The 22,098-nt window shown below is 41.7% G+C and overlaps 1 protein-coding gene across 1 annotated transcript; it reads right to left on the bottom strand.

Moving 5' to 3' along the window:
* Positions 1-1,472: 1,472 nt before the first annotated feature.
* Positions 1,473-10,305, bottom strand: LOC110534014 (muscarinic acetylcholine receptor M3). Its single transcript, XM_021618635.2, has 2 exons — positions 9,963-10,305; positions 1,473-4,932 (listed from the first exon to the last, which is right to left on the bottom strand). The coding sequence occupies exon 2, from the start codon at positions 4,822-4,824 to the stop codon at positions 3,304-3,306; it is 1,521 nt and encodes a 506-aa protein (XP_021474310.2). The 5' UTR covers positions 4,825-4,932; positions 9,963-10,305; the 3' UTR covers positions 1,473-3,303.
* Positions 10,306-22,098: the final 11,793 nt, after the last annotated feature.

The following is a 22,098-nucleotide window of genomic DNA, read 5'->3' as shown; positions in this document are numbered from 1 at the left end:
GGCGTAACCCTTTTTAAGGAATTGATATTGAGTGTTTACTGCATTGAAGGAAAGTGAGTCAAGTGATTGCTGGTTGGTTTAAGTGAATTTGAGTGTATTCTACAGTCTTGGCCAAAAGTTTTGAGAATGACACAAATATTAATTTCCAGAAAGTTTGCTGCTTCAGTGTCTTTATATGTTTTTGTCAGATGTTACTATAGAATACTGAAGTATAATTACAAGCATTTCATATGTGTCGAAGGCTTTTATTGACAAATACATGATGCAAGCGCCAATATTTGCAGTGTTTTTTTCCCTTTTTTTTTCCCAAGACCTCTGCAATCCGCCCTGGCATGCTGTCATTTAACTTCTGGGCCACATCCTGACTGATGGCAGCCCATTCTTGCATAATTAATGCTTGGAGTTTGTCAGAATTTGTGAGTTTTTGTTTGTCCATCCGCCTCTTGAGGATTGACCACAAGTTCTCAATGGGATTAAGGTCTGGGGAGTTTCCTGACCATGGACCCAAAATACCAATGTTTTGTTACCCGTGCCACTCACTTTTGCCTCATGGCAAGGTGCTCCATCATGCTGGAAAAGGCATTGTTCGTCACCAAACTGTTCCTGGATGGTTGGGAGAAGTTGCTCTCGGAGGATGTGTTGGTACCATTCTTTATTCATGGCTGTGTTCTTAGGCAAAATTGTGAGTGAACCCACTCCCTTGGCTGAGAAGCAACCCCACACATGAATGGTTTCAGGATGCTTTTCTGTTGGCATGACACAGGACTGATGGTAGCGCTCACCTTCTCCAGACAAGCTTTTTTTTCCGGATGCCACAAACAATCGGAAAGGGGATTCATCAGAGAAAATGACTTTACCTCAGTCCTAACCCTGTACCTTTTGCAGAATATCAGTCTGTCCCTGACGTTTTTCCTGGAGAGAAGTGGCTTCTTTGCTGCCCTTCTTGACACCAGGCCATCCTCTAAAAGTCTTTGCCTCACTGTGCGTGCAGATGCACTCACACCTGCCTGCTGCCATTCCTGAGCAAGCTCTGTACTGGTGGTTCCACAATCCCGCAGCTGAATCAACTTTAGGAGATGGTCCTGGCGCTTGCTGGACTTTCTTGGGCGCCCTGAAGCCTTCTTCACAACAATTGAACCACTCTCCTTGAAGTTCTTGATCTGATAAATGGTTGATTTAGGTGCAATCTTACTGGCAGCAATATCCTTGCCAATGAAGCCTTTATTCTGCAAAGCAATGATGACAGCACGTGTTTCCTTGCAGGTAACCATGGTTGACAGAGGAAGAACAATGATTCCAAGCACCACCCTCCTTTTGAAGCTTCCAGTCTTATTCAAACTCAATCAGCATGACAGAGTGATCTCCAGCCTTGTCCTTGTCAACAATCACACCTGAGTTAACGAGTGAATCACTGACATGATGTCAGCTGGTCCTTTTGTGGCAGGGATGAAATGCAATGGAAACGTTTTGGGGGGGGGGGATTCAGTTCATTTTCATAGCAAAAGAGGGACTTTGCATTTAATTGCAATTCATCTGATCACTCTTCATAACATTCTGGAGTATATGCAAATTGCCATTATACAAACTGAGGCAGCAGACATTGTGAAAATTAATATTTGTGTAATTTTCAAAACTTTTGGCCACGACTGTATACCTACGGTCAGCATTTTACCAACAATAGTTACATATTCCATTGGTAGGCAACACAGGTCCTAGAGAGCTGCACTAGTCCTGAACCCGACCCCTTGTTATGTGTTGGGAAATGGCTACTGAACACAGGACTTTGTTTCCCTTCCCATACCGGCTCAGAAGTCTCATCCCACCCTGCTCTAACCTGCTCCACTGGGGCCTCACGTGACTGTCATGATCTACACTCCCCTTCAGTTATAGCCACAGGAGGGCAGTAATGAGCAATACAAGTGCTACTGGGACTGTCAGGGGGATAATGTTATTGGAATGATGGGGAGCCATCAGAGGATCTAGTCAGACAGTTGTGTGTTAACACAAACTACAGACTGGTATGTGCACTTGCATTTGCTATACTGTAGCATTTTCCTTAGAGGAAAATGTATTGACATTGTCATATATAGGTCTACATTTATATAATTTGTAAGATGGGCACAAAGGGATTCTAAGGTGAACCTTAAAGGCACATTTCTGAATCAATTGCATGTCTGAGTTGTTTGTCTCATGGAAAGGGAACATTGTATTTTCTCTCTGCTCTTCTCCCCCAAAGCTGGGCACAATGCTCTCCACAGGTCTGGCACACAAATTACACTATTTACAATTAGCGAAGATGTTTTTACCTTAACTAGTGACAGTAAAAAACACAGGATACATTGGCAGACATGGTATAAAAAAAAAGGCAAAACAGGCAAGCAAGTGCATGATAATGTGTGCTAATGGTATGCTCCGATTTGAATTGATCAAAGTGTAAGGAAGTTGTGTAATATAATTTAGCTATACTATCATGTTATATCAATAGCCAACTAACAAATACTAAAGCGTTAAACAAGTATTTCTCATGACACTTTTTGGGGTGTTTGTTTAGAGGCGGTTTCCAGGAACGGAACGGTTTTCGTTTTGCCGTCATATTCAGCAATGAAATTGATTCAGTTGATGTAGAACAGTTTTGGGACTTTATTTGAGTTGTGAATGAATATTGCCTTTATGGTAGAAGGTTTTATCTTTTTTTTCCCCCCATGAAAATAAAATATTTGTCACTGGCTGTATTTGGTGCCGTGTCCTCTTTTCTCTATTGCAGCAGTGTGCATTCAGTATCACTGAAGCACTATAGTATCAGTGATGGAATCTTTGTGTCTGTTATATTTGTACCTTTTTTGTATTGCAAGTTCCTGGTGATGATTTAACATTAAGGCATATGGACCAATTCATAACCCTGTTTCAATAAACATGTCATAAACAGAAGCCATTTCATGGCTCTGGCCCGAAGTCAAAACGGGCAGACCAACAGCTCCATGGAGAGGAACTGAAGGGGAGGGTGAGGAAGGAAGGTTTGAAGACGGTCATGGGCAGAAACAGACTGCATGATTATCATAGATATATACAATCTAATGTTCTTAAGAAAGACTACTTTGAGGCAATAGGTTTTCTGCTATTGACTGTTATGCATGCCAATGCCCATCATATTTAGCATGTCTGTTTCTTTTTCCTTCTTACCGAACAGTCAAAAAGCAATTCCTCTGCCTTCTTCAAAAAATCATCCCCTTGCATGGATTGTCTTTTACTAGGGCAGGTCTGACTCTTCTTAAGCTAGAGGGTAGTGTCTAGCTTTGAAGAAGTTCAGACAGTACTGCTGGTCTTGTGTGTCCTGAAGGAGGCATGGTTGGCGTTATAAGCCATTCCCCAGTTCCTCTGTCCCGGCCTGCAGAGCAGCAGCGTCTTAAAGGTGACTCTGAAGTGCTCGTTGCAGAGGGCGTAGCAGACTGGGTTGACGGTGCTGTTGATGTAGCAGAGCCAGTAGCCAAGCTGCCACAGCTTCTCGGGCACGCAGTAGGAGACGGACACCAGCACCATGATGTTGTACGGCGTCCAGGTCAGGATGAAAGCCAGCAGGATGGCACACAGGGTTCTGGCTGCCTTCTTCTCCCTGACAATTGTGTTCCTCCTCCTCTTGGCTTTGGGCTGCTTGTGGCGTCTGGAGTCTGATGTGGAGCCCCTTAGGGGGGGCTGCCTGCCCTGTGGACCTGCTGTACTGTCCTCTGCCCTGGATGTCAGGGGTTTGATGGCCCCTACGGTGTCTCTGCCCTGGGCGTCTCTGAGTGGGATCATGGCTTTAGGGCTTGTCTTAGCGCTCGCCCCCTGCTGCGTCTGCTCTGGTTCTTCCTCTGAGGAGGAAAGGGAGACAGTAGGCTCTTCCTCATCTATGTTACAGGTGCTGTCTCTGCAGCCCTCCCTGTAGGCCCCCTTGGTGGGAGACAATGACAGTGTTGCTATTCTCCTCTCACTGCTCTGTTTAGGCTCCTCTCTCACAGGGAAGCAGCCCTGGGACACCTCACTGCTCTGCTCCCTGCCCACAGGCACCTCTCTGGAGCTGCTCACACTGCTCTTGGTGCTGCTGGAGTAAACATCCCTTCGCCCAGACACCTGGGAGGCCCCTCCACTGCTCCCAGACCCCATTAGCCCCTCCAGACCCTGGGCTCGCTTCTCAATCTCCCAGTAGATCTTCCAGTACAGGATTCCCATGATGGTGACAGGAAGGTAGAAGGCAGCGATGGCCGTGCCGAATGTGAGAGCAGGCTCGGTCAGGAACGGGATAGAGCATTCACCCGCGTCCTGTGCTTCCCTACCCACTACATGGGGCCAGAACAGGATGGCTGGCCCCCACAGGATGAAGGACACGGCCCAGGCCAGGCCGATGGCTGCGGCTGCCCGGCGTGTGGTGCGCTTGGCCCGGTAGGTGAGAGGTCTGGTGATGGAGTAGAAGCGGTCGAAGCTGATGACCAGCAGGTTCATGACGGAGGCGTTGCTGGCCACATAATCCACAGCCAGCCAGACGTCACAGGCCAGGCTGCCCAGGGTCCAGCGTCCCATGATAATATAAACAGCATAGAGGTTCATAGAGACTGCTCCCAGGATCAGATCCGCCACCGCCAAGCTCAGCAGAAAGTAATTGCTGAAGGTGCGCAGCTGCCTGTTGACCCGGAAGGAGATCACCACCAGCAGGTTACCTATGATAGTGACCAGGGAGAGAGGCCCTGTGATGAGTACAATCACCACCACCTCCCATATCTCATGGCCCCCCAGTGGATCTGCTGTCACATTGGTGGTGTCACTGGTCTGGGAGAGACAGGAGTGGTTCATCTTCCACAGAGCGACGCAGAGTTAAGCTGTGGAGCAAAAGTCATTCTTCTTCACAACAGGGAATCGCTGATGTTGACATCTGGCATGGAGTTACCGTCTCAGGGCCAACTGCAGAACAAGAGAACAGTCATGAGATGGAGCACATTGCTAACAACCATGACCTTTATACACATATTTTGTCAATAATTTAGAGAATTTGTTTAACTGGTCCATTGATATAATTAGAAAAACGTCATCCCGGTAAATTACATTGTCATATCTCCAGTAAAGGCAGTTCTGAGAAACTCATTAAGTTTACCCACCATGTTCAGTTTACCCACCATGTTTGATATCCTGCCTTTCTGTTGACTCACAGACGAGGTGACATGCTGTAACTATGATACATTTTTCATAACTTTTAGTGCTTAATGAGTTTACTGCTGAATGCAAACAAGAGGATATACTGAACAAAATTATAAATGCAACAATTTGAAAGATTTTACTAAGTTACAGTTCATATTAGGAAATCAGTCAATTTAAATAAATAAATTAGGCCCTAATCTATGGATTTCACATGACTGGGAATACAGATATGCATCTGTTGGTCACAGATACCTTTAAAAACAAAAAGGTAGAGAAAACCAGTCAGTATCTGCAATGTGACACATCTCATTTTGATAGAGTTGACCAGGCTGTTGATTGTGGCCTGTGGAATGTGGTCCCACTCCTCTTCAATGGCTTTGCGAAGTTGCTGGATATTGGTGGGAACTGGAATGCTCTGTCGTACACTTCAATCCAGAGTGTCCCAAACATGATCAATGGGTGATATGCCTGGTGAGTATGCAGGCCATGGAAGAACTGGGACATTTTCAGATTCCAGGAATTGTGTACAGATCCTTGTGACATGGGGCTGTGCATTAGCATGCTGAAACATGAGGTGATGACGGCGAATGAATGACACGACAATGGGCTTCGGGATTTCGTTACGGTATCTCTGTGCATTCAAAATAGGCCTTCAATAAAATACAATTGTGTTCATTGTCCGTAGCTTATGCCTGCCCATACCATAACCCTACCGCCACCATGGGGCACTGGTCACAGCGTTGACATCCGCAAACCACTTGCCCACATGTGGTCTGCGGTTGTGAGGCCGGTTAGACATACTGCCAAATTCTCAAAAACAACGTTCGAGGTGGCTTGTGGTAGAGAAATTAACCTTCAAATCTCTAGTACCAGCTCTGGTGGTCATTCCTGCAGTCATCATGCCAATTGCATGCTCCCCCAACTTGAGACGTCTGTGGCCATTGTGTTGTGTGACAAAACTGCACATTTTAGAGTGGCCTTTTATTGTCCCCAGCACAAGGTGCACCTGTGGAATGACCATGCTGTTTAATCAGCTTCTTGATATGCCACACCTGTCAGGTGGATGGATTATCTTGGCAAATGATAAATACTCACTAACAGGGATGTAAACAAATGTGTGCACAATATTTGAGAGAAATAAGCTTTTTGTTGATATAGAACATTTCTGGGATGTTTTATTTCAGGTCATGAAACATGGGACCAACACTTTACATGTTGTGTTTATATTTTTGTTCATTGTAGATTCAAAGGGAGAGAAATGTGTTGAAATTGAAAATCAGTTTACATCATTTTTGTAAATAGTGCAGGTATGGGGGCAGTTGTCATAGTTTTGACTACTTTGAGTTGTATTGATTGTAGGTAGGGCTACTGCAACTCTCGTAGTAAACTCGATAGTGTGAAATCTCCCAGTAAGCAAAATGATGTTGAAAAGACTTTAGACGTCTTTTCCAGACAACATCATGTGCATTTCAGGTGCTGAATGAAAGTTAGAAGACGTATTTTCTGGATGTGAAAAATACATCTTATACGGACGTCGAAAATAGGTATTTTCCAGGCATTGAACATACAGTACCAGTCGAAAGTTTGGACACACCTACTCATTCAAGGGTTTCTCATTATTTTACTATTTACTGCATTGTAGAATAATAGTGAAGACATCAAAACTATGAAATAACACACATGGAATCGTGTAGTAACCAAAAAAAAGTGTTAAACCTATCAAAATATATTTTATATTTGAGATTCTTCAAAGTAGCCACCCTTTGCCTTGATGATAGCTTTGTACACTCATGGCATTCTCTCAACCAGCTTCACCTGGAATGCTTTTCCAACAGTCTTGAAGGAGTTCCCACATATGCTGAGCACTTGTTGGCTGCTTTTCCTTCACTCTGTGGTCCAACTCATCTCATCTCGATTTGGTTTAGGTCGGGTGATTGTGGAGGCCAGGTCATCTGATGCAGCACTGCATCACTCTCGTTCTTGGTCAAATAGCCCTAACACAGCCTGGAGGTGTGTTGGGTCATTGTCCTGTTGAAAAACAAATGATAGTCCCACTAAGCGCAAACCAGAATGCTGTGGTAGCCATGCTGGTTAAGTGTGCATTGAATTCTAAATAAATCACAGTCAGTGTCACCAGCAAAAGCACCCCCACACCATCCCACCTCCACCTCCTCCTCCTCCATGCATCACGGTGGGAACCACATGCAGAGATCATCCGTTCACCTACACTGCGTCTCACAAAGACACGGTTGGACCCAAAAATCGCACATTTGGACTCATCAGACCAAAGGATAGATTTCCACCGGTCTAATGTCCATTGCTCGAGGTTCTTGCCCACAGCAAGTCTCTTCTTCTTATTGGTGTCCTTTTGTAGTGGTTTCTTTGCAGCAATTCGACCATGAAGGTCTGATTCACAGTCTCCTCTGAACCGTTGAGGTGTTTGTTACTTGAACTTTGTGAAGCATTTATTTGGGCTGCAGTTTCTGAGGCTGGTACTCTAATTAACTTATCCTCTGCAGCAGAGGTAACTCTGGGTCTTCCTTTCCTGTGGCGGTCCTCATGAGAGCCAGTTTCATCATAGCGCTTGATGGTTCTTGCGACTGCATTTTGAAAAAACTTTCAACGTTTTTGAAATTTTCCCTATTGACTGACCTTCATGTCTTAAAGTAATGATGGACTCATTTCTCTTTGCTTATTTGAGCTGTTCTTGCAATAATATGGACTTGGTCTTTTACCAAATAGGGCTCTCTTCTGTATACCATCCCTACCTTGTCACAATACACCTGATTGGCTCAATCGTATTAAGAAGGAAAGGAATTGCGCACATTAACTTTTAACAAGGCACACCTGTTAATTGGAATGCATTCCAGGTGACTACCTCATGAAGCTGTTTGAGAGAATGGAAAGTGTGTGCCAAGTTGTCATCAAGGCCAAGGGTGGCTCCTTTGAAGAATCTCAAATATAAAATATATTTTGATTTGTTTTACACTTTTTTTTGGTTACTACATGATTCCATATGTGTTATTTCATACTTTTGATGTCTACAGTATTATTCTATCATGTAGAAAATAGTACCGATAAAGAAAAACTCTGGAATGAATAGGTGTGTCAACTTTTGACTGGTACTGTATAGTTCAGTTATTGATTATATGGCGAAATTTCAACTGCTATACCTTCTCAACTAAGAAAGCATTATATCACAATAATAATTTGTCACACCTCTTAATAGGAAAGAGGAGCCAACTGAAGATTACAAGATGGCGCCAACAGACATTGTCGCCCTGTTCCTAGCATACTGCAGTATTTGTTTTCGTGTGTAGTTTCTTACATTATTTGCTCTTAATTCCTTTATTTTTATTTTGGGGATTTGTGTGTATTTTTTTTGTGTGTTGTTAGGTATTACTGCACTGTTGGAGCTAGAAACAAGCATATCACTGCACCTGCGATAACATCTGCATAATATGTGTACGCAACCAATACCATTTTGATTTTAGATTACAACTAAATATGTGTTATTGCTCCCATCTATCACATGGACTTATGTTAGCTTTTTCAAAAGCTTTAACACTGGCAGTGATGATTTTTTAAGTAGTCCAACATACAGAATAAACCAATAGACCACAACTACAATAACATTCTGAGTAACTGTTACAGATATTTTTTTCTTGCTATGACTGTGATATGTTGTTGTTTATCTACCTACAGTGAATGCAGTGACTGTAAGTCGCTCTGGATAACAGAAGAGTACAGTACAATATGGTAAGGTGGGGTACAATACAGTAGAGTGTTATTCAGTAGAGTACAGTACATTACAGTACAGTAGGATGTTATTCAGTAGAGTACAGTACATGACAGTACAGTAGAGTTTAATTCAGTGGAGTAGTCAGTAGAGTACACTACAGTATGGTACAGTACCATTTAATTATAGTAATGAACAGAACAGTATAGTTTAATTCAGTAGAGTGCAGTATAGTTTAATGCAGTAGAGTACACCACAGCACAGTATAGTTTAATTCAGTAGAGTACAGTCGAGTTGAATTCAGTAGAGTACAGCACAGTATAGTTTAATTCAGTAGAGTACAGTCGAGTTTAATTCAGTAGAGTACAGTATAGTTTAATGCAGTAGAGTACACCACAGCACAGTATAGTTTAATTCAGTAGAGTACAGTATAGTTTAATGCAGTAGAGTACAGCACAGTATAGTTTAATTCAGTAGAGTACAGTCGAGTTTAATTCAGTAGAGTACAGTCAGTAGAGTAGAGTATGGTACAGTAAAATGTAATTAATTAGAGTAGAGTACATTAGACTACAGTAAAGTACAGTATAGTTTGATTCAGTAGAGGTACAGTTTAGTTCCGTAGGGTATAGCACATTAGAGTAAAGTTGAGTACAATACAGTACACTACTCTACTTTTCTTTACTGCACTGTGTACTGTAATGTACTGTACTCTACTGTCCTATATTGTACTGTACTCTGCTGTACTGTGATGTCCAAACTTGTGAAACATAGATGTCTATGATTGGTTCAGATTTGGTCCGGTCCGCACCAAAAATCAACTCCTGTGGAAGGTGAAATCAAGGCGGGTTCGCAAAAAAAAAATAAGTCCAAAAGATGTCGCCTGACGTCAAATACTTCGTGGGCTGCTGCTCAACTGCACGCTCTAATAATATACCCCTTTATGCAACAACACACCTTGTTAAGAAACTATTTATGGTCACGATTGCTGCCACAATAAGTCATACCATTTACGACACTGCTTGAAACAACTGTTTATAGTACATGCTTCAACACTTACCAAATTGTCTTGGATGCTGTCCATATGCCCACAGTAAAACAACAGGTTCCCCCATCCTTAACGGCACATTCTCGTGGCAATGAAAAGTCAATGCGATGGTCCATTCATGTAGCTGAAGTCGTAAAGTTACAGTAAGAAAAATAGTTACTCGTCATGGTCCATCCAATGAGAGAAACTTCGCCGCTGGTGTCTCTTTTGTTCAAACTTACTACAGTGTCCGCTGTTCGTGCGTGTAGTTTAATTTATTATGCACATTAATTATTGCTCCTCATATGGCTTGGTCATAAGGTGCGACATGGTGTGTTCTTCGAAGAGAAAAACGCAATAGGAGGACAGAAACAAATGAAACCAGGGCTCCTGCCATAACTGGTGTAAATAATGTGTCAGGCAGACTACTGTACAAACTCAAGCAGCTGACATTCGGCTACCATCTCCCCAATCATTCCTTCAACTTATTTCCTGTCCTATACTCCAGTAATTGAACACATTTAGATAAACATTTCTCAATGTTTACAGATGGCAATAAGGCGTTAATAAAGCTGAAGGGCAAAGTAATCACCCAGGACATCTTGATTGGGTTCGCACACTGACACACAACATGAGAACAAACAGAGAATTATATTTAGAATATTTAGTATATTTGGGTTAAACTGTAGGTCTACATAGTTATGTTCTCCCTCACACACAAGCACACACACTCTCTGCCTGTCCACCTGCCTGAGTATCAGTCATTCAGAATTTCATTCCAAAACCACCTATTTCTCCTTGTCTTTTGCAGTGTGGTTTGCAACACCATATTTTTACAGTTGTTATACAGTATTTGAGAGCTGTGAGTGCTGGCACAGTGGGCACGGATTGACTGTTATATAACTGAGCCACAGCAGGGACTGGCCCTTATGACAGAGATGGAATGACGTTTACAGCTACTGTTTCGTACCTGCACGGGATTGTTTAGTCTTGTACTTTGATAACATTGAACAGTGAGTTGTATTGTTGTACAGTAGGCCTGTCCTACAATAGATTAACACAATATATTCTCACATTTCTCTTCAGACTTAGGAAATCTATCTATCCTATTCAGACTTACACAATATATACAAAAGTATGTGGACACCCCTTCAAATTAGTGGATTCGGCTATTTCAGCCACGCCCATTGCTGATAGGTGTATAAAATTGAGCGCACAGCCACGCTATCTCCATAGACAAAAACTGGCGGTAGAATGGCCTTACTGAAGAGCCCAGTGACTTTCAATGTGGCACTGTCACAGAATGCCACCTTTCCAACAAGTCAGTTCGATCAAATGTCTGCCCTGTTAGAGTTGCCCCGGTCAACTGTAACCGCTGTTATTGTGAAGTGGAAACATCTAGGAACAACATGCCACTGTGAAGTGGAAACGTCTAGGAGCAACAACGGCTCAGCTGCGAAGTGGTAGGCCACACAAGTTCACAGAATGGGACAGCTTCTGTCCTTGATTGCAACACTCAGTTCCAAACTGCCTCTGGAAACAACATCAGTACAATAACTGTTCATCGGAAGCTTCATGAAATTAGTTTCCATGGCCAGGCAGCCGCACAAAATCCTAAAATCACCATGCCAATTGTTGGCTGGGGTGATGTAAATCTTGCCGCCATTGGACTCTGGAGCAGTTGAAATGCGTTTTCTGGAGTGATGAATCACCGTTCACCATCTGGCATTCCGATGGACAAATCTGGGTTTGGCAGATGCCCCAATGCATAGTGCCAACTGTAAAGTTTGGTGGATGAGGAATAATGGTCTGGGGCTGTTTTTCATGGTTTGGGCTAGGCTGAATGGAAGCAAGTCCCCGCAGCAATGTTCCAGTATCTAGAGGAAAGCCTTCCCAGAAGAGTGGAGACTGTTGTAGCAGCAGATGCAGGACCAACTCCACATTAATGCCCATGAGCAGGTGTCAACATACTTTTGGTCATGTAGTGTACCTTATGCTAGTGCGTTACGGGCATTGCAGGCATGGTTCCCTTGCATGCTCTGAATAAATTGAATTCAACCACTGAAAACCCTCCCTCTTGCTGGCCAACATAGTTCCTCGTGGAGTTTTCATTCAGTAGTGTTTTCAGTACATTTATCTAAAGCCATTCCTTTTCATTTGGTGTACCTTTTAAATAGACATTTCTCGACAGTCTAAAATATATAAAAATAATGTTCATAATATTAGGGATCAGTGACAGAAGCCATGTAAATACACATTTATTTGTCTCCTTTTCATCACCAATTGGTGGAATAAAAAAATACTCTGATCTTGTATATTATTTAGGGTTAGGAAAGTACAGTGCCTCTAACAATTTTTTCAGAATGGCACAAATTCCCCGATATCAGGGTACTCATGTCAACATGTTTGCTTTCAGAGCGTATTCATGCCCCTTGACTTTTTCCACACGTACATAAGTAGTCACACCCCTAAGTAAATACTTTGTAGAATCACCTTTGGCAGCGATTAAATCTGTTAGTCTTTCTGGATAAGTCTCTAAGAGCTTTCCACACCTGGAGTGTGCAACATTTGTCCGTTATTCTGTTAAAAATTCTTCAAGCTCTGTCAATTCGGTTGATGACCATTGCTAGACATCCATTTTCAGGTCTTGTCATAGATTTTCAAGTAGATTTATTAAGTCAAAGCTGTAACTCGAACACTGAGGAACGTTCACTGTCTTCTTGGTAAGCAACTCCAGTGTAGATTTGGCCTTGTGTTTTAGGTTATTGTCCTGCTGAAGGTAAATTCATCTCAGGGTGTCTGGTGAATAGAACCATGTTTTTCTCTAGAATTTTGCCTGTGCTTAGCTCTATTACGTTTATTTTTTATCCTTAAAAACTCCCCAGTCCTTAATGATTACAAGCATACCCATAACATGATGCAGCCATCACTATGCTTGGAAATACTGTATGCAGGACAAAAAGTGAATTCCTTTGCCACTTTTTTTGCAAATACATTAAACTCAGTTCTTCACAATTCCTGACATTTAATCCTAGTAAAAATTCCCTGTCTTAGGTCAGTTAGGAGCACCATTTTACTTTAAGAATGTGAAATGTCAGAATAATAGTAGAGAGAATGATTTATTTCAGCTTTTATTTCTTTCATCACATTCCCAGTGGGTCAGAAGTTTACATACACTCAATTAGTATTTGGTAGAATTGCCTTTAAATTGTTTAACTTGGGTCAAACATTTCGGGTAGCCTTCCACAAGCTTCCCACAATAATTTGGGTGAATTTTGGCCCATTCCTCCTGACAGAGCTGGTGTAACTGAGTCAGGTTTGTAGGCCTCCTTGCTCACACACGCTTTTTCACTTCTGCCCACAAATTTTCTATAGGATTGAGGTCAAGGCTTTGTGATGGCCACTCCAAAACTTTTACTTTGTTGTCCGTCAGCCATTTTGCCACAACTTTGGAAGTATGCTTGGGGTCATTGTCCATTTGGAAGACCCATTTGTGACCAAGCTTTAACTTCCTGACTGATGTCTTGAGATGTTGCTTCAATATATCCACATAATTTTCCTCCCTCATAATGCCATCTATTTTGTGAAGTGCACCAGTCCCTCCTGCAGCAAAGCACCCCCGCAACATTTCATTTAATTTTTATTTCACCTTTATTTAACCAGGTAGGCTAGTTGAGAACAAGTTCTCATTTGCAACTGCGACCTGGCCAAGGTGAAGCATAGCAATTCGACACGAACAACAACACAGTTACACATGTAATAAACCAAACATAGGCAATATTACAGTAGAAAAGAAGAAGGGGAAAAGGGGGAAATACAGTGAGTGCAAATGAGGTGAGATGAGGGAGTTAAGGCAATAAATAGGCTATGGTGGCGAAGTAATTACAATATAGCAATTAAAACACTGGAATGGTAGATGTGCAGAAGATGAATGTGCAAGTAGAGATACAGGGGTGCAAAGGAGCAAGATAAATAAACAAATACAGTATGGGGATGAGGTAGGTAGATAGATGGGCTGTTTACAGATGGGCTGTTTACAGATGGGCTATGTACAGGTGCAGTGATCGGTAAGCTGCTCTGACAGCTGGTGCTTAAAGCTAGTGAGGGAGATATGAGTCTCCAGCTTCAGAGATTTTTGCAGTTCGTTCCAGTCATTGGCAGCAGAGAACTGGAAGGAAAGACGACCAAAGGAATAATTGGCTTTGGGGGTGACCATTGAGATATACCTGCTGGAGCGTGTGCTATGAGTGGGTGCTACTATGGTGACCAGTGAGCTGAGATAAGATAAGAGATAAGGTGGGGCTTTACCTAGCAGAGACTTGTAGATAACCTGTAGCCAGTGGGTTTGGCGATGAGTATGAAGCGAGGGCCAACCAACGAGGGCGTACAGGTTGCAATGGTGGGTAGTGTATGGGGCTTTGGTGACAAAATGGATGGCACTGTGATAGACTGCATCCAGTTTGTTGAGTAGAGTGTTGGAGGCAATTTTATAGATGACAGGATTCTGCCACCCTCGTGCTTCACGTTTGGGAAGGTGTTCTTCGGCTTGCAAGCCTCCCCCTTTTTCCTCCAAACATAACGATGGTGGCCAAACAGTTCTATTTTTGTTTCATCTGACCAGAGGACATTTCTCCAAAAAGTACGATCTTTGTCCACATGTGCAGTTGCAAACCGTAGTCTGGCTTTTTTATGGCGGTTTTGGAGCTGTGGCTTCCTCCTTGCTGAGCAGCCTTTCAGGTTATGTTGATATATGACTCGATTTACTATGGATATAGACACTTTTGTACCTGTTTCCTCCAGCATCTTCACAAGGTCCTTTGCTGTTGTTTTGGGATTGATTTGCACTTTTCGTACCAAAGTACGTTCATCTCTAGGAGACAGAACGCGTCTCCTTCCTGAGTGGTATTTTTATTTATTTTATTTTTATTTCACCTTTATTTAACCAGGTAGACAAGTTGAGAACACCTTTATTTAACCAGGTAGACAAGTTGAGAACACCTTTATTTAACCAGGTAGACAAGTTGAGAACACCTTTATTTAACCAGGTAGACAAGTTGAGAACACCTTTATTTAACCAGGTAGACAAGTTGAGAACACCTTTATTTAACCAGGTAGGCTAGTTGAGAACACCTTTATTTAACCAGGTAGACAAGTTGAGAACACCTTTATTTAACCAGGTAGGCTAGTTGAGAACACCTTTATTTAACCAGGTAGACAAGTTGAGAACACCTTTATTTAACCAGGTAGGCTAGTTGAGAACACCTTTATTTAACCAGGTAGACAAGTTGAGAACAAGTTCTCATGTACAATTGCGACCTGGCCAAGATAAAGCAAAGCAGTTCGACACATACAACGACAAGCGTTACACATGGAGTAAAACAAACATACAGTCAATAATACAGTATGAACAAGTCTATATACGATGTGAGCAAATGAGGTGAGATAAGGGAGGTAAAGGCAAAAAAAAGGCCATTGTGGCAAAGTAAATACAATATAGCAAGTAAAACACTGGAATGGTAGATTTGCAGTGGAATAATGTGCAAAGTAGAAATACAAATAATGGGGTGCAAAGGAGCAAAATAAATAAAGAAATAAATAAATACAGTAGGGAAAGAGGTAGTTGTTTGGGCTAAATTATAGGTGGGCTATGTACAGGTGCAGTAATCTGTGAGCTGCTCTGACAGTTGGTGCTTAAAGCTAGTGAGGGAGATAAGTGTTTCCAGTTTCAGAGATTTTGTAGTTCGTTCCAGTCATTGGCAGCAGAGAACTGGAAGGAGAGGCGGCCAAAGAAAGAATTGGTTTTGGGGGTGACCAGAGAGATATACCTGCTGGAGCGCGTGCTACAGGTGGGTGATGCTATGGTGACCAGCGAGCTGAGATAAGGGGGGACTTTACCTAGCAGGGTCTTGTAGATGACATGGAGCCAGTAGGTTTGGCGAGAATGAAGCGAGGGCCAGCCAACGAGAGCGTACAGGTCGCAATGGTGGGTAGTATATGGGGCTTTGGTGACAAAACGGATTGCACTGTGATAGACTGCGTCCAATTTGTTGAGTAGGGTATTGGAGGCTATTTTGTATATGACATCGCTGAAGTCGAGGATTGGTAGGATGGTCAGTTTTACAAGGGTATGTTTGGCAGCATGTGAAAGATGAAAGCAGTGAAAGATGCTTTGTTGCGAAATAGGAAGCCAATTCTAGATTTAACTTTGAATTGGAGATGTTTGATGTGGGTCTGGAAGGAGAGTTTACAGTATAACCAGACACCTAGGTTTTTGTAGGTGTCCACGTATTCTAAGTCAAAGCCGTCCAGAGTAGTGATGTTGGACAGGCGGGCAGGTGCAGGCAGCGATCGGTTGAAGAGCATGCATTTAGTTTTACTTGTATTTAAGAGCAATTGGAGGCCACAGAAGGAGAGTTGTATGGCATTGAAGCTTGCCTGGAGGGTTTTTAACACAGTGTCCAAAGAAGGGCCAGAAGTATACAGAATAGTGTCGTCTGCATAGAGGTGGATCAGAGACTCACCAGCAGCAAGAGCGACATCATTGATGTATACAGAGAAGAGAGTCGGTCCAAGAATTGAACCCTGTGGCACCCCCATAGAGACTGCCAGGGGTCCGGACAGCAGACCCTCCGATTTGACACACTGAACTCTATCAGAGAAGTAGTTGGTGAACCAGGTGAGGCAATCATTTGAGAAACCAAGGCTGTCCAGTCTGCCGATGAGGATGTGGTGATTGACAGAGTCGAAAGCCTTGGCCAGATCAATGAATATGGCTGCACAGTAATGTTTCTTATCGATGGCGGTTAAGATATCGTTTAGGACCTTGAGTGTGGCTGAGGTGCACCCATGACCAGCTCTGAAACCAGACTGCATAGCAGAGAAGGTATGGTGAGATTCGAAATGGTCGGTAATCTGTTTGTTGACTTGGCTTTCGAAGACCTTAGAAAGGCAGGGTAGGATAGATATAGGTCTGTAGCAGTCTGGTCAAGAGTGTCCCCCCCTTTGAAGAGGGGGATGACCGCAGCTGCTTTCCAATCTTTGGGAATCTCATACCTATTTTCCACCATAATTTGCAAATAAATTCATTAAAAATCCTACAACGTGATTTTCTGGATTTTTTTTCTCATTTTGTCTGTCATAGTTGAAGTGTGCCTATGATGACAATTACAGGCCTCTCTCATCTTTTTAAGTGGGAGAACTTGCACAATTGGTGGCTGACTAAATACTTTTTTGCCCCACTGTATATAAAAAGGTATGCGAAGAAAGTTGTAAATATATCTATATATACGGGACACGACAAGACGAGGACAAAAGACGTCTGAACTGCTATGCCATCTTGGAGCGAAGTGTATGAAGGCTGTGTGGTCCAATGGTGTTTATACTTGTGTACTATTGTTTGTACAGATGAACGTGGAACCTTCAGGCATTTGGAAATGAATCCCAAGGATGAACCAGACTTGTGGAGGTCTACAATTTTTTTTCTGAGGTCTTGGCTGATTTCTTTTGATTTTCCCATGATGTCAAGTAAAGAGGCACTGAGTTTGAAGGCAGGCCTTGAAATACATCCACAGGTACACCTCCAATTGACTCAAATGATGTCAATTAGCCTATCAGAAACTTCTAAAGCCATGATATCATTTTCTGGAATTTTCCAAGCTGTTTAATGGCACTGTCAACTTAGTGTATGTATACTTCTGACCCACTGGAATTGTGATACAGTGAATTATAAGTGAAAAATTACTTGGGTCATGCACAAGGGAGATGTCCTAACCGACTTGCCAAAACTATAGTTTGTTAACAAGACATTTGTGGAGTGGTTGAAAAACAAGTTTAATGACTCCAACCTAAGTGTATGTAAACTTCCAACTTCAACTGTAGCTACTTAACTAAACAATGGAAGGTGCACAATCCATGGCTGGCTAGTTAGCTGTAGCTACACTGTAAACTACCTTGACGTAATAGATAGTAATATAAACAAGTTGAGAAAAAGTGAAAAAACCCTTAAAACAATTCCTTTAGGTAAGGGGAAATGATTCCTTAATTAAGGGAAGACTTAAGATATTTAAGGGAAAGACTTAAGATGCTTTATGCAATCGGGTCTGGGTTTCACCAGAGCTCTTGCTCAACAAAAAATGTTTTCTGTGTCATCACAACTTTTGGAGATATTTAAACAAAACAATTGTGTTAAATTGATTTAAATAATAATAATAATAATAATAATAATTATTTGTTTTTTAAATATACAAGTAGGAACGCCTTAAGATAAATAATAAACTTGTTTAGAGAGAAACATTTAGATTGTTTTGTTGTAAAGGTGTAATATGTTGGATGACTGACTAATTAGTTGAGTTACTGTTATTACATGTTAATACATTTTCAGGTATTTTACCTCCTTTTTTCATGAGACCCAATTTCGATCTTGTCTCATCACTGAGGGGCGAAGGTCAAGCCATGCATCCTCCGAAACATGACCCACCAAACCACGCTCCTTAACAACACCCGCCAGCTGCATCAATATGTGGGAGGAAACACCGTTCAACTCACGACCGAAGTCAGCCTGCAGGCGCCCGGCCTCCACAAGGATTTGCTAGAGAGCAGTGAGTCATGAAATACCTACACAAGTATAAACTGTAGCCATTTATTTCTCTTTATGGTTTATTCACCTAAGCATGACCTTCATCCACATGCCAATTCTTTCCCAAACATTGCTTTTTTGTGTCAGCGATTAGACATTGCTAGTTACCACCTAGTACCCTATAACTGATGATGGCTATCGATAGTGGCTAATATTTAACAACATACAAATTGTAAAAAATACTGTGAAAAGTCCAGGCATATAATTACAACATTATAGAAATCATTAATCAACTCTGTAAGTTTGGCGCTATACTGTCATTTGTGCTTGGCACATTTCATATCTGCAAGGCCAGCATTTCATAAACTTCACTGGGGAAAAGGTGATATGTTGATATGCTTCGGTTTGCTGCCATGTGACTGGTTTCACATTTGTCTCCAGGGATCATAAAGTAATATACATATATAACACAATCCCCTTATCCAAAGGATTTACTCATTTACCTAGCTGTTACATAGCCGAGGGAAGTTGTGGAGCTGAGGGTGATATAAATAAAATAAAAATATATATATATATATATATATATATATATATATATATATATATATATATATATATATATATATATATATATATATATATATATATACACTGTATATAACTAGGCCGTTATTGTTCCGGTATCAGCGGCCAAAAATATTCCTCAGCAGTTCAAGGTCAGAATATGCGAGAGAGAGAAAGGCGCATAGGGAATTACGTTCCATTTACACACGCTTAACTCGGGTCGGAATTTCCCCTAATTGAAAATGTTTCTCCCTGCATGATTCTATTAAATGCATCTCTGTCGACTGTCGAGTATTTGTAATGTACACAGTAATTTAGGAAATTGCCACAAAAAAACTGACAGCAGCAGGCAGGAACACTGTATCATATTGGATGATGCCATATCACACTGGACATGTCGTTAAACATCTATTGTTATACAAGGGATAACTTCATTAACTCCTTCTTTTCAATTTCCTTTGTCTACCCATGGCCTCTCATCTGTGGATCCGAATTAAGATAAAGAAATGGGGTTTTTAGTCCCCACTATGCTCATCATTATGACTGTGACTGGAAATTCTGTGTGTGTGTGGCAATTGCAGTGTGTAGCATATGGTAAGCAGAGATGGGTTGTTGTCTACATGGCTCCCTCTGGACTCTAATCAGAAGGAGGTGCTTGCTTTGAGAGGCTCAGATCCCAAGACCACAAGTGGATATACACTACAGAAGGCGGACTTCCTCTCTGGGTGGAACGCAACGAAAAGTCCACTGGCCCCCCCCAAAAAAACTCCACCGATGTGTGTGCATGTAGATCAACAGAGTGGAGCGTGTAAGCAGCCTTAAAAGCTTACTGCAGCTCTTCACGGGTTAATGAGTAAACGACAGGTCTGGAGTCAGCAAAGGAGACAGAGAGACCCGATGAGGCAGACAGAGAGAGAATGAGAGAGGTATAACCGATCGGTGGTTCAACTATGCAATTCTGGACAAGATCAGTGAGTGTCTGTGTAGCTTCTCCTAGAGCCATTTTTTTGTTGCCTCGTAGACAGACTTGGCTCTCACTTCCCTTTTGAGTGTTTTTTTCATTTCCACTGTGAGACTACAATCCCTTTGATGAGGAAAAAAACACTGGGACTGTTTCCCCTGTCCTCATCCACCCATCACTTCTCAGATCTTTACAGCTGTACTTACTTTAAGGACTTAAGGAGAGACATGGATTGTTATTGCACAAATTGTATTTATTGCATTCAACAACATACAAAAGTTCTCAATGATCAGAGGTCATCTGTAAAGAAACTAATCTCAGTGCTAGAATAGCTGGTGGCTCCAACCTAACAGAACAAACCATTGAGGAAGAACACACTTCAAACACAGCTGCTTCATGACGGAACTAAATCAGGCTTCTATTTGGTGCTCTGACCTGCTCTGTTAACAGAGTCAGGATTTATGAGAGGTTGGTTGGTAGTGGGGACTCCTTGGTGGTCTTCCTATCGAATTAGGTACTTATTAAAGGCCTACACTGAAAATACGACAGGTAACTAACTACACCTGGGATAATTAGCAGCTCCAGCAACCAGTGTGTACAACACTCAACAGTCTGCCCACTCCTCTTCAACATACAGTGTGGCAAAAAAGTATTTAGAACTACTTTTTTTGCCCCACTGTACAGTACCCGTCAATAGTTTTGACACACCTACTCATTCAAGGGTTTTTCTTTAGTTTGACTATTTTCTACATTGTATAATTATAGTGAAGACATCCAAACTATGAAATAACACTTATTGGTCATGTACTGACCAAAAAAGTGTTAAACAAATCAAAATATATTTTATATTTGAGATTCTTTAAAGTAGCAAATCTTGGCTTTGATGACAGCTTTTCACACTCTTAGTATCGCTGCAGAATGCTGTGGTAGCCATGCTGGCTAAGTGTGCCTTGAATTCTAAATAAGACAGACAGTGTCACTAGCAAAGCACCCCCACACCTCCTCTTCCATGCTTCACGGTGGGAACTACATGTGCAGAGATCCTCCACTCACCTACTGAGTCTCACAAGACACGGCAGGTGGAACCAAAAATCTCAAGTTTGGACTCATCAGACCAAAGGACACCAGTCTCACCAGTCTAATGTTCATTGCTTGTGTTTCTTGGCCCAAGCAAGTCTCTTCTTATTATTGGTGTCCTTTAGTAGTGGTTTCTTTGCAGCAATTCGACCATGAAGGCCTGATTCAAGCAGTCGCCTCTGAACAGTTGATGTTGAGATGTCTTAACATTTTCAGAATTGACTGACCTTCATGTCTTAAAGTAATGATGGACTGTAATTTCTCCTTGCTTATTTGAGCTGTTCTTGCCATAATATGGACTTGGCCTTTTACCAAATAATGTTATCTTCTGTATACCACCCCTACCTTGTCACATCAAAACTGATTGCCTCAAATGCATTACGAAGGAAATAAATTCCACAAATAAACAAGGCCCATCTGTTAATTGAAATGCATTCCAAGTGATTACCTCATGAAGCTGGCTGAGAGAATGCCAAGAGTGTGCAAAGCTGTCATCAAGGCAAAGGGTGGCGACTTTGAAGAATCTCAAATATAAATATATTTTGATTTGTTTCCCACTTTTTTGGTTACTACACGATTCCATGTGTTATTTCATAGTTTCGATGTCTTCGCTGCTATTCTACAATGTAGACAGTAGCAAAAATAAAGATGAGTAGGTGTGTCCAAATTTGACTGGTTCTGTGTGAGCCTCTTTTAAAATGTTAAAAATGCTTATGAGTGGCTGAGAGCAAACAGCATAACTAATAGTTCTATCACACACAGAGTATTTTCTGCAGTCCTTTCATTTGGCAAAAATGTTTGAGTCATTTGATCAGATCTAAAATCTAAATTATATTTAATAGAAGTTACCATTGTGGTAATGAAAGAAACCATTTTCAAAATAAATAACAGGTTTTGAGAATATACTATTTTGAGGAGCAAACCAATGCTTATTGTCATCACAAGCACTTGATAAACGAAATATGCAAAATCTCAGAAATAATAAATAACGA

The sequence above is a fragment of the Oncorhynchus mykiss genome, chromosome 10, assembly GCF_013265735.2.
Source record: "Oncorhynchus mykiss isolate Arlee chromosome 10, USDA_OmykA_1.1, whole genome shotgun sequence".
Classification (NCBI taxonomy): domain Eukaryota; kingdom Metazoa; phylum Chordata; class Actinopteri; order Salmoniformes; family Salmonidae; genus Oncorhynchus; species Oncorhynchus mykiss.
Note: the sequence above shows the minus strand (reverse complement) of the source record. Positions and strands in the feature narration are given on the sequence as shown.

Bases quoted from the DNA above. Each gene is read 5' to 3' on its own strand.
- LOC110534014 (XM_021618635.2), bottom strand. From the start codon at position 4,824: ATGAACCACTCCTGTCTCTCCCAGACCAGTGACACCACCAATGTGACA.